Source organism: Mugil cephalus, chromosome 3, assembly GCF_022458985.1.
Source record: "Mugil cephalus isolate CIBA_MC_2020 chromosome 3, CIBA_Mcephalus_1.1, whole genome shotgun sequence".
NCBI classification, from domain to species: domain Eukaryota; kingdom Metazoa; phylum Chordata; class Actinopteri; order Mugiliformes; family Mugilidae; genus Mugil; species Mugil cephalus.
Window position 1 is genome coordinate 8,281,186 of NC_061772.1, and position 17,039 is coordinate 8,298,224.

General features: G+C 43.2%; 2 protein-coding genes across 2 annotated transcripts; one reads left to right on the forward strand and one right to left on the reverse strand.

Annotated features, from left to right (window-relative positions):
• Positions 1-3,643: 3,643 nt before the first annotated feature.
• Positions 3,644-9,840, reverse strand: LOC125005060 (transcriptional repressor CTCF-like). Its single transcript, XM_047580016.1, has 13 exons — positions 9,672-9,840; positions 8,257-8,523; positions 7,976-8,158; positions 7,504-7,876; positions 7,227-7,397; positions 6,973-7,106; positions 6,745-6,865; positions 6,510-6,659; positions 6,209-6,369; positions 5,937-6,119; positions 5,694-5,835; positions 5,196-5,342; positions 3,644-5,080 (listed from the first exon to the last, which is right to left on the reverse strand). The coding sequence occupies exons 2-13, from the start codon at positions 8,500-8,502 to the stop codon at positions 4,830-4,832; spliced, it is 2,262 nt and encodes a 753-aa protein (XP_047435972.1). The 5' UTR covers positions 8,503-8,523; positions 9,672-9,840; the 3' UTR covers positions 3,644-4,829.
• On the forward strand, positions 8,541-16,562 carry LOC125005059 (serine-rich adhesin for platelets-like). Its single transcript, XM_047580015.1, has 9 exons — positions 8,541-9,155; positions 11,526-11,809; positions 12,726-12,829; positions 12,939-13,413; positions 13,495-13,587; positions 13,666-13,702; positions 13,973-14,044; positions 14,128-15,525; positions 15,625-16,562. Exons 2-9 carry the CDS (start codon positions 11,711-11,713, stop codon positions 15,885-15,887), a joined length of 2,541 nt encoding a protein of 846 aa, XP_047435971.1. The 5' UTR covers positions 8,541-9,155; positions 11,526-11,710; the 3' UTR covers positions 15,888-16,562.
• Positions 16,563-17,039: the final 477 nt, after the last annotated feature.

A 17,039-nucleotide genomic window follows, 5' to 3' on the forward strand; every position in this document is an offset into this window, starting at 1 on the left:
CCACATCCGGTGGACACTTTTCAGGATAAAAGCTCCCAGAGAAATCATCTATCCACGGCCCACAGCTGAGCAAACATTAATGAACCCTATATATATTTCAAAATAGTGGATTTGAAAACTGAACACATAGACGAATAACTGGAATGGGCTGAATACCAACCACCAGTTTGATAGACTTCAAAATAGTAATAATAATTTTATGAGTAGACTGTATACCTACTCTACAGTCGATACTTTGACTGAATGCTGGACAAATGTGTGACTTACTACTCTAACACTTTACTGTATCATCTGGCCCCTCAATGATTCATGAAGATCCAGCCGTCTTGATGGTTGTTTTGATCATTAGTGGCTCCTGTGGTCAGGAAGTTGATGATGTTGTATGAGTAGATGCAATGTTAGCTAAAGATGTTCAGCTAGTCGAGGAGCCAAATGATCAACACACACTATCCCTTATTTCTATGCATTCATTTCATACAGTATGCTTCTGCTCCTCCTTTCCCGGTTTTTCTTTCTCTATCTTGCCAGACCCAAGCAGATGGTTCCCTCTATGAGTTGAGTTTCGTCCCAATGTTTCTTCCTCTTGTTGCAGTCACCTTTGTGATTTTATGGCTTCTGCCAAGCTTCATGTGAACCGAACTGATAACAAAAACATCTCCAAAAAGCCAGTGTTCAACAGTAGGTTATTTATTAAATGGGGAAAAAAACGAAATTGGGGAAATGAGGAAAAGCACATCAAATTAAATAAATATTAAGTGTAATGAGTTAAAGCTATAAAAGATTAGAAGCACATATGCGTCAAATGTAAATGTCATTTTAGCAACCCCTGGTCAAGAATTATCACCAGCCATATCAAATGACACTGACTGACAGTAAAAGTCTCCATATCCATTATATCAATGAGTGAACATATATTATATTAATTATATAGTTATATATTAATGTAACATATTGGAGACTGTATGACAATTTGTTGATAATAAATATTTAATTTTCTAGAAGTTAACGGCCGCAAAACACAGAACTTAAAGTATATATATAATTATGAACATAACACATCGTTGCATTGAAACTCACACAACTCAAATACATCAAACAGAACAGTTTGACCAGGACAAACCACTTTATATGCTGGAAACCAGAGACGGACGCTTTAGTTTTATTTTGAAATGTTGCTTCTCTGACGGGAAATCACGTTTCTGGTAGTTGCTGTGGCAACGAAGATGTCCCTCTCTCTCTCTCTTTCTTTCTCTCTCTCATTCTGTCTGTCTCTATTAGTCTTTATGTCTCCCTCCGTGTTTTAATATGTGTCTCTCTGTCTGTCTTTATGTCCCTATGTCTGTCTCTATGTCTCCTTATGTGTGTCTCTGTGTCTGTCACCGTTTTCTCCGCTACTGCTGCATTTGCTGCGCTGGCGACGCCACAGAAGAGGAGAAAAAAAGAAAAGAAAGAAAAAAAAAAGGACAGACACGATGTTTCCGAGAGGAGAGGACGGACGAAACTTCTCCCACAGCCACCACGGTCACCCGAGGGTGTCCCGGTGAAACACGTCGGTTTAGTTATGTCCGCTAAATCCGTATCAGGTGCAGTATCGCCCCGAGGGCCGCTCGTGTCCAAGTTTGACCAAACCGAGCAGGAGGAGGAGGAGGAGGAGGGGGCGATGGAGGAAAGCATGTGGCACTTTTACCTCCAGACTTCCTAGAAAACAGGACCCTGCCGCAAGCAAACCTGAGAGTGCTGCTATTAATAATTAACGTTAACAAACTCTGGTTAAGTAACTGGCCGCAAATTAAAGCACGTGCTGTAAATTAGCTGCTTACGCGATGGTAAATTATAACCAGGATAACGGAAGATGTTGAAGATATAAAGGCAGCAGATAAATGCCAAAACATATTGTTAAACACGTTCACCTCTATGGCCTGGTCACATTAAACTAAAACCATTTAGGGTTAACCGAGGGTTGAAAGTTTTGGGTCCATTTCTCGGTCCATTCTCGCTCTGCTTGGCGAGCTGAACAGCGTTAACTAACATTACATGACTTAATACTATTAGCTAATACATGAGGGGGAGGCCCCCCGACCACAGGAACCACCAGGACTCAAAGTGTCTGCTCAGGTTAAACAAAACAACATGGAGTCAGATACTTAACAGACCACTTTGGGTCAGATGTAACTGTCAGAGAAGTAAGTCACATGTTTTAGTTGGTTACAGGCAGACATCCAGTTCTCTTTGATACTGTACCTACACATAAATACATGAAATGCATGAGTACCATCACAATAATGTACTAAAATACCTGGAAATACCCGTTTGGCCCGTCTGAGATGTTAGTATTGTGCCCATTAGCAGAAATAACATCTCGTATGTATTTGATGTGCCAGTGCGTCCGTTTTTAACATAATTAATCACGGAAAAGTTGCATCTCCCTGAGGCAGAGACACATCCCCCCAAAACATAACATTTTCACTAGATGCTTCATCTGAAAATCTGTTTCCACCACACGTCTGTTGTTATTGTGTCCAAACAACTCGTCAATTCATCTGTGCATATCACATTCACACAAAAGGAGTGGTGTTTTCTTTTCTGCTCGTTTGACAAACTGTTGAATGAGCGGTCTTTCAGGTCCCAGAGGCAATAAACGTGACATTTGTAGATGATATTCTTACAGTAGTTATTCACGTATTATGAACATCTTTTGAAGCCGTCGCCTGACTGCATACCAGGGTCAAAGGTTTAAAAGACTGTTTCTCATGTCACTCCCTGAAGAAGGCTCTATGCATTTTCACAAAATCTGAAACACTGCTTCATAATCTTGTGAATTTGAAGGTGTTTAAAAATGTAGACGTGTACTTCTTTTTGAATGTGACTGATCTGTTTTATTTAAAAATATGAAATTGATTAAATGTCGGTCTTATGCTTGTTTGAGTATCACCCCTAGGCTCATTTGAGAAAAGACTCGATATTTGCTTGTTCAAATATTATTTTTTCCTCAGCTGTATGCATTTTAAACTGAAATGGAAATAACCACATATTGCAACGATTCTCCAGTCCTGTTTAATGCCAAAACGATGTAACAGTATCTTCTAAAACTAGTAATGAAGCTGACGTCTGGTGCCTGATGATAGGATCAACGTATTCAAAGAATCTTTGTGTCTGTTTAAGTTGATAAAAATACAGACGATCAGAGTCAACAGAAAGTTAAAGGACGGGGAGGCATAAATGAATGGCAGTGAAAGCCCTTGTAATTAGCCTCAACATGCTTTCCTCACATGATATGAATTCATGTGACATGTCACATGCAATTATCTTTCCTCCATCCTGCTGTTGCTTTTTAGATTCCCAAAACAAGAACTAACCCTGTGAATATTTCACCTATCGTAACATCAAAGAAATGTGTGTAGTGTCTCGGTTGAATCCCTGGAGTCTGTAGTTTGTGTGGAAGAAGTTCATGTAAGAGACTGAAGTGGAGCCTGGGCTTGAATTTAAATCCCACTGAAAGGTAAATCAGAATAAATGTCTAAAATTAAAAATGCCATATTGTAAAATACTGTGTCTTGCCAGTGTGAAAAACATCAAGACGTTCAATGGTGAACAAGGCCCATGAAACGCTCCTTAGAAACACAAATGAAGATAGAACATGATATAAAGTTCTCCATTTAATAAAATATATTTGCAAGCAAAATACACCGACATGTCTGTATTATCACTCGGATGTTTCTCAGCCAATTTTTTAACAATGATTCAAGCAAACTTTTTTTTTTTTTGTAACTGTACCACAACATGTTAATTGCTCAGCTGAACCAGATTTATTTTAGAAGTTCATCATTATTACAGTTTCAGAAACCTAGTCAACCTCATATGCACTTGTTTTTTTTTTTCTCCCCCAAATTGGTTGTACAGTCATACATCTGTTCCCATCTGCCACACAGTTATTAAAAGGTCATCCAAGCTGCTACGTAGCATTGCCAAAAATGGTACAAAAGGAAAACATCAACCCAAAAATGGAATGGCTACACAAGAAAGCAAAACAACGGTCGTTCTTTGCACTGATCAGTGACAATGTTTAGTACATACACATTCATCTACAGGTGTTACAGGAGCATAAGCAGTCTATCGAGCTTTTAAAAACTAGAATATGCTTAAAAAGGGATTTACTAACCATGGAAGAAAACAAAAATAATATTCAAAATATTTTTCAACTCAAAGTGGCTGCGATTACTGGCAGTATCATCTTCCAAAAGTTGCCTTTTTTTTGCGCTATTGCTGCACTCGAGTAAAATCCCAAAATGCCAATTTCAAACTGAAAGGTACTCAGAGCTCTTCAGTGGAAAAACACAAGTGGAATTTATTGTACTAAAAGTCCTGTAATAAAGTACACACACACTACTTGTGGCCTACAATCATCGGACCTACAACTTTAACCCATTGCTATATAACAAATAAAACAGAATAGAAAAAAAAATATATTTTTTTTTGCAGAAATGTAGGCCGAACAGATTTTATAATGTAGATGAACAAGCACAATTGTTTTCCGCCAAATTACCAAGCTACCAACACCGAAGGCAACACATGAAAAAAACATTACTGCTGTTAATTACAGCCACCCCAAACTCAAATGTATGGAAATCTGTATTTGGTAGGTAAATCCTTATTAAAATTTTTCCCACTCATCCAAGTCTTTTATCAATACATGATTTAAAAGCAAATCTTAAATTACAACAGTGATGTTTGTTCCTGTGCAGGATGCAAGTGTTTATCCTAAATGCAAAGAATTAAAATAAAGATTTAATCAAGGTTCTGGATGTTCGCAGGTTCAACCCTCACATCCATCACCGGTCCATCATGCTGAGGATCATCTCAGGGGTCAGGTCTCCATTAGCAGAGGCCTCAGGTGGTGCGGCTGCTGCACCTTCCTGGGACAGCTCCCCCATCTGACCGGACGACTTCCCTCCTCCAACCACCACCTGCTCTGCGATGTCCTCGTTACCGTCATCGTCTTGTTCAGCTCCGACCACCTTCTTAACAATGATGTCATCCACCTCTCCAGTGGCCTCGTCCTCCACACGGATGATAGCAGCCGCTGTCAATGAGAGCTTCAGGTTAGACTCTAGTGGTAGATACGTAGGCCTATAGGAGAAGTTGGCATCTCTCTTCAACTCTGACTAAACCATCTCTTAGTAAGTAATCTCGCTTACTGTCAACTTTGTTCTTTGGGGGCCGACCGCGTTTCCTCTTGACTGGTGGCTCCACTGGGGCTGGGATAGGGACCACCGGTGCAGCCTGCTCCACCTCAATCTCAGTTAGCAGTTCATCCTCCTCCTCTGCCTCATCCAGGTCGGCCTCTACACAACACGAGGGGAAATAAGAGTATAAGAATTACGTCATCATGTAAACAGGCTGTTTCACATTAGAATGTTGCTATAAATGGCAACATGAACATGAATCATCCTGAAAGACGATTAGATTCAACTTGTCATCGTGGAGACATTTCTGTTGCTGATGATGACTCCTGTTGGCTAAAAACATCCTATAGAACATTTAGAGCAGCACACTCTGGTGGTAGATCTAGATGATAAACTTGAAACAGACGACTTCAAAGCACCATGAAGACGTTTCATTTTTTAAAAGATAAATCCCCATCTGACATTTGTGGAACAAATGCCGTGGCATACATTGTGATACACTCAAATTACCCGTGTCATCATCATCGTCATCGTCCCTCCTGGACTGCATCTTCCTCTTCCTGCCACGACGGCTCTTCCTGGGTGTGGGAGTTCCATTTTCCTCTACAACAACTTCACCCGTGCAGTTGTCAGAATGGCGCAGCATGGTATTCTGTGAACGCACACGCACACACAAACATTAGTCACAGGCCTGTGGCACACTGTTCAAATAAAAACAAAAATGGGCGCGCTAAAATCTGAGCACAGCCGTACCCTGCGAGTGAATGTCTTGCTACATTTGTCGCAGACAAAGGCAGTGGGGACGAAGTTTGGATCATGGTAGCGTTTGAAGTGCATGTCCAAAAGTTGTTTCTGCCTGAACGTTTTGTCACATTGGCTGCAGGAAAATGGCTTCTCTCCTGTGTGTGTACGCTTGTGCATGATCATGTGGCGCTCCTGTAGGGAAACATATCAGAGTTATTCAACAGTAAGTAAGGGCTTAAATTAATAAACAGCAATATGTACATGGTTTACGTAACACAAACCTGTCTGCAGCAGTAGTCACACTGGTCGCACTTGAAACGTTTCTCATTTTTGTGGGTCTTCTGGTGTTGGATGAGAGCGTAACGCTCATGAAACACAGCATCGCAGTAACGACATTTCTTCCCCGTCTCGATAAACGAGTGCTGCTTTCGCAAGTGAACACCTAGGACAGATACAGACATCGGTTAGATAAACGCTATGAACCAACTTAAGCTTTCAAAATCATAAGTTACGTGGAAATATTCCATAACCATAAACTCTAAAAGTACACATGAAATGTCTCCATAATGACTCTGCACGTACCAAGGTCACTCTTGCGTGCAATGACGGTGTCACAGTGTGGGCAATGGTACTTAGCCACATTCTCTGTATGTTTCTGGAGAATGTGCATCTTCATGGTGCCGCTCTGTGTGAAACGAGCGTGGCAGATGTAGCACTCATATGGCTTCTCACCTGCAACAGAAGAAGATACTGTGATCAAGGTGCTCTTTTTAAACGGATACAAACCATTTTGATCACAACAAAACAAGAATCTTACCAGAGTGAGTTCTCATGTGTCTCTTCAGTTTGTATGTGTCTCTGCTTGCATAGCTGCAAAGACTGCACTGGAAGGGCCGCTCCCCTGTATGAGAGCGGATGTGCCTTTTCAATTTGCTCACCTGGGAAAAGATACAACAACCACAGAATAAGAACTTGCCCTTCACCATAAAAGGGAGAATGACAGATTCAACTGGCACTTGACCAAAGTCGACATCGTATTACTTGCCTCCACACTGGAATAGTCACACATGGAGCACTTGAAAGGCTTCTCGTGTGTGTGTTTGTAGCGACGATGACGCACCAACTCGCCACTGGTCACAAATGCCATGTCACAATCAGTACATTTATGCGGCCGGGTGCCTAAAAAAAAATTAAGAAAACAGTCATAAATCATGCATTATCTCCCCTCTATGGAATTACTCTGAGGAGGACGGGGGGACAATCTCCATTTTCAGTCTTTGTATTCTTACACTTAGGTACCTGTGTGTGTATTGAGGTGGTTTCTCAGCAATGTGACGGTCCTGAAAGCTCTTCCACACAAGTGACATTTATGTGGTCTCTCATCGGTGTGGCTCTTCATGTGTCGGTCCAGGTTAGAGCGCCTAGGACAGGTGTAGCTACACAGCTCACACTGGAAAGTCTTCTTTACACCTGGACACCACACAGGTAGATATTATAAGCATGGCAGATGTACATAGTATAAGATCCTCTACAATTTTCCATCTTTTTTTCCCTTGCACACCAAATGAAAACAAACCTTTTTTCTTGATCTTGGTGGGCTTTGGGGGCTTCATGTTACCCACAACTTTCTCTGCATTCACCTCCGACAGCAGTCCCTCCTGCTGCTCTTCCTCAAAGTCGTACACAGAAACATCCATGTCACGGTTTCCATCCGCATAGCGCAGGCGACTCTTCTTTCCTTTCTTCCCTTTACGGATGGAGGTGATGGGCTGGTAGTCTGGGTCCTTGGTCCACTCTGGATCCTCCTGCTGAGGTACAGCTGTTTCCACTTCTGCTGCCTCTTCATCCTCCTCGTCCTCCCCCCTTGTCCCTTGGAGCTCCTCATGGGCAGCCTGTAGCTCCTCCTGTTCTACAGTCTCCACTTCACCATTGGCGCCCACTTTAACCACCTAAAAAAACAAACAACAAAAAAAAAAAAACAATTCAGCATTACCTGACAAGACTCAACATACTTAGTTGGTTTGTAGCTGATTAGAGGCGTTTCTCACCTGGAAGCCCTCAGGCAAGGGAAGGGTGTGACAGATAACTGGCTCTGCGTCCTTGTTAGCCGTTGATGCCTCAACATAAGTGGCCTGGAGCCCCTCCACAGTTGCTGTTGTAACCGGTACTTGCACTAACTGGAGCTGGCCAAGACCTAATGCAGCACCTGCCTGCTCCTCCATGTTCACCACCTACAATGAACATCGCATCATTAACTTGATAAACCACCACAAGCATTTCCATGCAGGCCAATTACTGGCTGCTTCGGTGTAACTTGAGTCGTACAAACCTGGAGAGTGATGATCTGACCCTCGTCTCCACCGGTGACGGTCACTGTGCCACCTCCATCCAACACCTCTGTCTTCATTTGCAGCAGGGTTGGATCGAGAGCATCCATCACCATCATTTCCATGTTGCCGGCCACCTCACCCTGTGCCCCTTGAATCATGGCCTCGCCTCCCTCTGGCAGGACCTTTCCTTCAGAAGCCAGGGCAGCAGCCTGAGCCGCCTCCATGGAAACAACCTCGCCCTCCATGGCAATGGGCCACGCAATGCGCTAAACAGAGCAGACAGGAGTAATTAATAATTAGTGTTGGCGTAGTTATTTCAAACACCCAGGGAATATTATAACATTAAAATATCAGTCGAGCACGGATGAGTATTTCAACTGTTAACAGTCAAACACATGTAACCGTATCCAACATAACGACATTTAATGGTGCTAAATGGAAGAAACTCCAACATTACTATTATTAGTCCGACATTATAATCTTATGAAATAAAAATAATTGAGGACGCCCATTTTTTCCCCACTTAACTGCCCTGCACAGGATTTAAACCAATCCCAACATTACGTATACACATCTCAACTTACACACGTTTACACGGTTGGTCCCGGTAAGTTGCGGCGGTTGCTAGTTTGTACCTGCGGTAACCACGGTAGTACACACGTTTTAAATTCACCGGGCTCAGCCATGTTGAATGTAACGACGCCTGGCGTAATGCTACGACAAAGCCAGTGTTTGCTGAGTGTGAGGCAGGTAAAGTAACACCTGAACTCAATATGCAACTTAACGACGTGGTGAAGTCCCCCATGCTTTGTCCCGCACCGGGGACCGAGAGGCCGACTTTTGAAATGTCCGTAAAACGTCTTCCTGTGCGGCTCATCGCTGATGAGACACTGATGAGGTTTGTCTGTTTGCCAACTAGAGAAGTCGATCACGCAACGCTTCTCACTCACTTGTTCCCCAATTTATACACATATCCTTTTAATCGTTTTGTTGTTTTCGGCTCCTGATGCGCGAGTATAAAAAAATAACACACGATTTAGTCGATATAAACTACTTAAACACTGTCTCATATTAGTTGGTTAACTCGGGAGGCGCGAGTACGTCTGAAAACAGGAAACAAAGGGCACGATAAGATGGACGTCAGGCCTAAACAAACTTAAAACAGAAATAGCGGTAGAAACAACCATCCCTGTACAAATACACCAAAATATCGACCAAAAGCACCAAATTGTTCAACTGAAACATGGAGTTACAGTTTATAGACGGATTTAGTGCAGTTTGGATAACGATAGAGGGAGACAAACACCCCCCGCCAGCCGCCTGGCCGGTAAGCCCTACCGTGACACCTAGAGGCCGACGACGGCTCCTACAAAAACGTTTCCGTGTTTGGGGGCAAAGAAGCAGCTTAACTTACTCCTTGTAGCTTCTTTTCCCGTTATATTCACTTTGAAGTTCAGCGTCTGTGGTTGCACCGTTCAGTCCCGCTCCAGACGGCCGTGTGAGCTCTGCGCCGAGCTAATAAATTTCTCCCGCTTTAGAAGAGTGGGCCCAACACAAAATGGCGGCCCATGAGCACTGACGCGCCTGCGCACACCCAACACCCGGGGGAGAAAAGGGGAGGGGTCGAGCTGAGGCGGTGGGTGATGGGCGCCAGATTTGAATTCAGACGTGGGCGTGGCGACCGGAAAGATGACGGTGATCAGAAACATTATTCACTATTTTTTGATAGTACTATCAGTGTAGATCAGTTCTGTCCTCGATAGGTACTTAAACATTTATTCACTTCAGTCACTGCAGAGTTGACACTACGGCGAACATTTTGAGGGTTAAAGCAGTTCATAAAATCAGCCACAGGAGGGCAGTATGAATGTTGTAGAGATGAGCCTCAAATCTAACACACACGCACACAAAGACAAAGTCGTGATTGATCAATGCAGCTCAAACGAGATGTAAACTCGATTGATTTGAACGGATTAAACTGGCGACAGGGGCAAATTCGCTGTTAGGCCTATATTAACATGCTGGCGGGGTATTAAATGTTTTTGTCTTTCCCATACTACTGTTGTATCCTCATGTGCTTTGTGATGATTCATTTATACAGATTAAAGTAGCAATATGCATATGTTAACCTCTTAATTTACAAAAAAAAAAAAAAGATTTGAAAGAATTATTTGACTCTGTTCATGGCTCAGATTGATTCAAGTCTGGCCATCCTTTCAGCAGTGAAAGAAGTATTCAGATCCTACGCCATCCGTAAATATGCTTCAGTTAAGTAAAAGTACAGAAAGATTAGTGGGAAAACATACTTGTAAAAGTGCAAATAGATTGCCTGTGTGAGGATATATATTAGACTATATTTAATGAGTCCTATTATACCATGAAAACAGTTGCAATCTTTAGTGACTGCAAAAATATGCAACATCTAGTTAACATCAACATATAATCGAATTTCAAAAACTTGTCACTTGTGGTCCAATTCTCTTGATTCCAATAACCTGCTGTAGATAGACTATAGCAGGTAGTCTACGTCTGCACCTGGGCACCCAAAGAGCTGATGTCATATCACTCCATGTGTGGAAAGTCTGACATGGATTGGTAAGTGGAAAACAAGTTATTTCTGGATTGTTGTGATAGGTCGAGTGTCAACTGTGCAGAGAGAAAACAGTCCCTGTGACTGTGAAATATGTAAATACCCTATAAACAGAGAGAAAACTAGTTTCCGCACAGAAACTGTCCAGTTACATATCTCGCCTGGTTTGAATATCAAATATTCAAACCACAATTCCCAGAAAAGGGACATGGGTCCTCGGGGAATTATCAGTGTAATTAGGATACATAGAATGGGTGCTTGTGGGTGTGGACATTATTTATGGAACCTGAACAAGTCTTACAGCTCATTATCACAGCCTCTAACAATCCTCTCAGGACTGCTTAGGACAGTTTCCTCATGTATAAATTGTGAGACAAGTCTAGGTTTTTAACTCTAGTGTGTATTTTTGTAAATATTACAATGAGTAAAGAAACTACTAGGTCAGCCTGTCATTTACAGCCTTTTTTTTTCCGCATTTAAAATAAATTATTAATTTGTTACATAACCAACAGAACATTTTGTCCATTCAGTGTTTTCAGATGCACTGCACTGGTATGGACTCTATACCTATCACGTCCTAAGATGCAAGGATGAAACAAATGTCCACGGTGACTGTGTCCCTGTCTTCGTGCCTCTTCTTGTTTTATCACCATCTTTTTTCTCATGGTTTTCCTCTAGGAGAAGGGAGGGGGCAGAGAAAGGCGAGGTTCTGTTGTCAGATCTGTCAGTCCAGGCGCCCAGGCCCCTCCCACCTCAGTATAGAGGCATTACATACTGCTGGTGCTGGTGCTCTTAGCAACGGTGCCTCAGCAACAGAGCCACGGCAACAGAGCTCCACGGCAACAGCGTGCCGTGTCTCCCCAATGGAGCTGCCATTGGGCGGACCAGCGCTCAGGCACTACACCCAGAGCAGACCGAGACCTCACCGACAAAAACTGAACTATCGTCCCAGCAGACCGCAGGTACTATGAGGGAGGATCAGAGAGGTTCTGTGAAAATGGAGAGTGGCGGAAAGGTGGTGTGTGTGAGGAGAGAAAATGGACGGGAGGGAGAGAGAAGAGATGTGAGAGGGTAGAGAGGGGAGAGGCAGGGGGAAGGGAAGGATGCAGAGGGAGTGCTGTAAAAGATGCCTGGTCCCTGCTCAAATAAGGCAGTCCTGTTTTACCGGTCACCGGCTGCTTGAAGACTCTATTTTCTGTCTGTGAGAGCGTGTAGACCGCATACGAGAGCGGATGGTAGTTTGCTCTGAATGTCTTTTAATGCTCTCTCTGGAAAAGGCTAACGGTGCTAATTTTTTTTTTTTTTTACAGGATTGCATGAAAATGTGTGTGATCATCCATTTTCCACTGAGCTGATCATGTTGTCACAGAGCTTTTAGGCTGGAGACATATAGTCACTCCCTTGGAGACAAACGGCCTAGGAGACAAAATTCAAGCTATTCCCCTGACAGGGTATCATGTAACGGTGACTTCTGCTAAAATTGTGTTCTGCAGTCAACCCCCTTGACTTTCATTGTTACTTGTGGCCACAGATGTTAATATGATCAACATGATGCAACTCTGTATAGCTATCGTATTACCTACATTGGCAAAATGAGTTATCACGCTCTCATTCCGCATGTAAAATCCTGTGACGCCCCCCCATTGTACGTTACTGAGCAACTGACTCCCAGGAGGCCTGGTCCGTAGCATAAATGGATGAGAGATTCAAACCAAAATACACCTATAGAGGCAGGGGGAGCACTAGTGCAAGAGTGTGTGGGTTTTTAGTGGTGATGGTTATGTAATTTAAAGTTACATATGATGCAAGTTGCTTTTCATCATCAGTTTGTTTGATGTTTGGTGCAAAATGTTGTCTTTGTCTGTGTGCGGTAACCAGGAAACGATAATTGAGAGTGAAAATGAAGTCCTTGAGCTCATGGGGCGAGTGGATGAAGGAGTTGAGGAGTTCTTCACTAAAAGAGTACTTCCTACTGAGACACTGTGAGTATGAGAGGTGACAGATGAGCCCAGTGCCAAGTTCACTGTTTAATGAGACTCATACAGTACAGATGAATAGCTGTAGATCTGATACATATGATTCTTTGTATAGGAAACAACAAGATGACGAAGCTATCACAGTACACGAAGTGGCTCCTGCCAGCTCAGTCCCTTGTCCACCCCCGACCAAAACGCTCAGGAGGAAGCTTGGAGATTTCTTCACACTCAAAAAGAGGCGAGGTTTGAAATCAGAGACAAGCCATGAGGGCCGGACCAAAAAGGCCTCCATCGCTGATCTCATTCGCCCTCTCAGGGAGGTCGCCAGATCAGAGAAAGAGAAAGAGAAAGATAGGGAGCGGGTGAAGGAGCAGGACAAGGAAAATGAGAAGGATAAAGTAAAGGAACATCCCAGTGCTGTGTCTGGAGAGGCAGCTGTTCAGGAGACACCTGTCTCTGGTGGCGCTCCACCGCTCAGAGGCGAAGCAGTGCCTCCCCGCCGAGCTCTCAGAGAGGGGAAATCCCAGTCACTCATTTTACTGTCTGGATCAGCAGCGGCAGGGACCACCAATGCCCGAAACACTGCAAAGGTGAGCAGTACTTTACTTTCATTTCATTAATACAGTTTTTTCTTTTTTTTTTTTGAACACTCATTCACCTCCTGATTTCAGAAACAATTGGAAGGCCAACACAGCTTTGAACAGAAGCTCCATCTCATGCTTCAACGTATTGGGGTTTCCAAACAACAGCCAGGAGAGACGCAGGTGTGTGAATGTGTGTCTCTGAATTTATATGTATACATTAGGAGTCACAGTGTTAAAATATCCCTTTTGTTCTTGTAGAATCAAGAAGGAGAGATGAAAAAGGCAGAGTCTGAAGGTATGTCCTTTTGTCTGTGTGATGTTTAATACGATTAGAGGCTTCTCTGCTCCAGATTAGTGTTAATTAAACAAAATGAATCTTTCAAGTTGAGTGTCAAATGGAGAGGCTTCTTGACATGGATCGGTTTTCCATTAAAAAGATTAAATATCTCCGACGCAGTGCTGATGAGATAAGCAGGATTATTCGGCTCTTTCCTTCTACTGTAGAAATGTAATAGAGAATTAATTCCTCTGGTAAAATATGGTGTAAATTATCTTTGTGCTTCAGGAACCATCATTGACAGTAAACCTGAGCCCCCTCCCACTTTCTCCAAACCTCGAACAATGTCTGCGTCATCAGGTGAGACGTAAACACTGATTTTCTGTTCTTTCACAAGTACACACTTGAAATAAGCTAAGTCATTTCCATATGTTTTTCCTCAGACACAAGGCATCAAATTCGGGCCAGTGTTTCAGCACACGAGGCAGCTGGGAAACCTGCCTTGCTGCCAAAGCCGGTTATCAAACCAGGTCCACCCCTAACAACATCTGGCCGCAACACACCTGAGAATGAGCTAGCCCAAATACAGGAAGCGGAGACAAACACGCCCACTAAACCCGGCCCGGCTCCGGCTCCAGCTCCATCGACTCCTACCGCTCCTGCCCTCACTGCTACTACCGCTCCCACTGAACCGACAATCTCTGACTCAACTAATTTTACAGTTTCCCCTTCAAGTACTGTAACTCCCTCTGACACAGATATATGCACTGACTCTGTTAACCCTACTACAGCAGCTACAACACCCACTAGTGGTACAGTGCTTGACAGTAAAGCCTCGATTCCCGACACTAGTGCTTCTACCACTGAAATACCCACCTCTACTTTCCAGACAACACTTACAAGCACCACTGCACCCACAGAGGCCCCCACCTCTGTCTCAGATACCCCCACCTCCTCAGAGTCCATTACTCCAAGCCTCTCTGTCACTTCCAGCTCAGCAACAATAACCAGTCCTTCCATTACCACTTCAGAAACAGTTTCTGCTCCTAGCATCGAAGGCTCAGTTTCCAAAACAACAACAGATCTGTCAGCTAAATCGACTTTGCCAGAGCAGAATAGTAGTCTCTCAGTTGATGCTGCTCCTGCTGCTGGTAGTGATGCAGCTATTTCTGTCACCACCGCAGCTTTTTCCCCCTCCACCAGCACAACAGATGTGCCACCAGGCATATCTGCCACCATAGGTTCAGTTTCTACTGGTGACTCAACATCCAGTAGCTCTGTAACATTAGTTTCATCTGTCACTGACACTACATGTCCTCCTCGTAACTCGCATGACATAATCACAACTGCAGCTTCTCATGATGCCCCCATTACCACTTCCTCCACCATGATCTCTACCGCCCTTCCTCCCCCCACCACCGCTGCTGAAACCATCGATCCGGCATCCAGCGCCGACTCTGTCTCTACACCTGCCATTATACACCCCGCCTCCGCTAACGCGGACGACATGTCTGTTCCCTCCACTTCTTCCAGTAAAACAAACCCCACAGGCACCTTTTCCACTGCCACTAGTTTAAACCGTGCAGATACCACTTCTACCACTAGCTCAGCAGCTGCTATCAGCTCCCCACACGCAACTGACCCAGACCCACCTCCTTCTAGCAATGTCAGCATTACCGTCACACCACCCGTCTCTGACCTGCCTGCCACCGATAACTCAGGTGCTGCTTCTCATCATGTGACCAGTTCAGCACCGTCTAAGGATACTCCAGGCTCTGGCAACGACTTGCATACATCTTCCGAACAGCAATCTGGTAAAGAACCCGCGAAAAAAGACACTGGTAAGATTTAAGCTCTATGAATATGTGATGCATGCTTATATGTATTCTTTGGATCCATGTGTATGTTGAATGGTGTCTTTTGTGATTTCCCCCCAACAGGAGATGAGGAGATGGAGATGGTTCAAAAGAGCAAGATAACCGAGATGGATGAGAAGGAGGGGGCTGATGACAGTAAGAAGAGCAACAGCGAGAAACCAACGCTGGTCAACAAACAGCTGACAGGAAAAGAAGGGCAGGAAGTGACAGCTGAGGTTGTCACACTGGCTGAGCCTGCATCAGGAAAAGAGGGTGAGCGGAGCACAACTGAGCGAGAGGTAGAGCGTCAGAAGCAAGAAGAAACTAAAGCAGTGAGTGATAAGTAAAAATGAAGAAATGGCTAAATACGGGACCAACTACTGTGACGGCGGAAAGAGAGGCCACAGTAAAGGATAAACGGGACGGGACGATCTATGGCACTTCCTACAGGGACCACCACATCACAGCAGCACACCACAAAGGGTGGACCACTGGACCAAAGAACTCAGATCCCCTTGGTGTGACGTAAACAACAAATCCAGCAGTGTCTTTGTCCTTTTTTAACTTCTGTTTGAAATTTTGAATTGCACGTATGATTATATGTACCATAAGACAACTACTGTGGTAAAAGACACCATGTTTACAATAGATGGATAAAAGACATAGTTATGACTATTAAATGGAATATTCAGTTGACCGAGTCATTTCCTGGGCTTGAATACATTATTGCATAATTTGTTTTTTGTTTGTGGCCGGAAGATCTAAACACGCACGTGTTCGCTTTTACTGGAGATTTCAGCTTTTACATAGAGGAAGACAGAGATGTTATTGAAAGCTCTGGAAAAAGACAGTAAGGAAGTTATGAGTTAAGAAATCTAACAACTATATCTGAGGTCAGGTTTTAGGCTGATGTTTGTATGTTTGTGGGGTAACAATGTGAATGTACATATTTATTCTTTTATATATTATTTATTCATTTGTAAGAGGCCATGAACAATATTAAACATAAATGTTAACATTTATATTCCTCATTAAGTCATGTCTCAAAAGAGAGTCAAAACACAAGACGAAACGCCTTTCATAACTGACATCACAACAACTAGGACAGCATGGAAATAACATTTCTACATTTCATTTCTATTGATCTAATGGCATGAAAGTGTCCAGAGTTTTATTTTTATTATCAAGAAAACATAATAGAAACTTAATTTCTTGGCCCATGCTGATAAATACAGCGATTTAACAGCATACAGGGCTTCATCCACTATACACAGCAGAGTGCACCTCCTTTACACAATTCTCAGTTTGTCACAACTTGGTTTTTGAGAAAAAAAAATGTTTATCGGAAACTAGAGTGATATTCCTAATGGACTACACGTTGATCTTGCACATATTCCTTATAACTTATGAATGAATGGGTAGCGATTTATTGTACATTAGACAGTCAGGTCAGATGACACTCTCTTAATGCAATAAAAGGTCTACCACAGTGGAGGAGT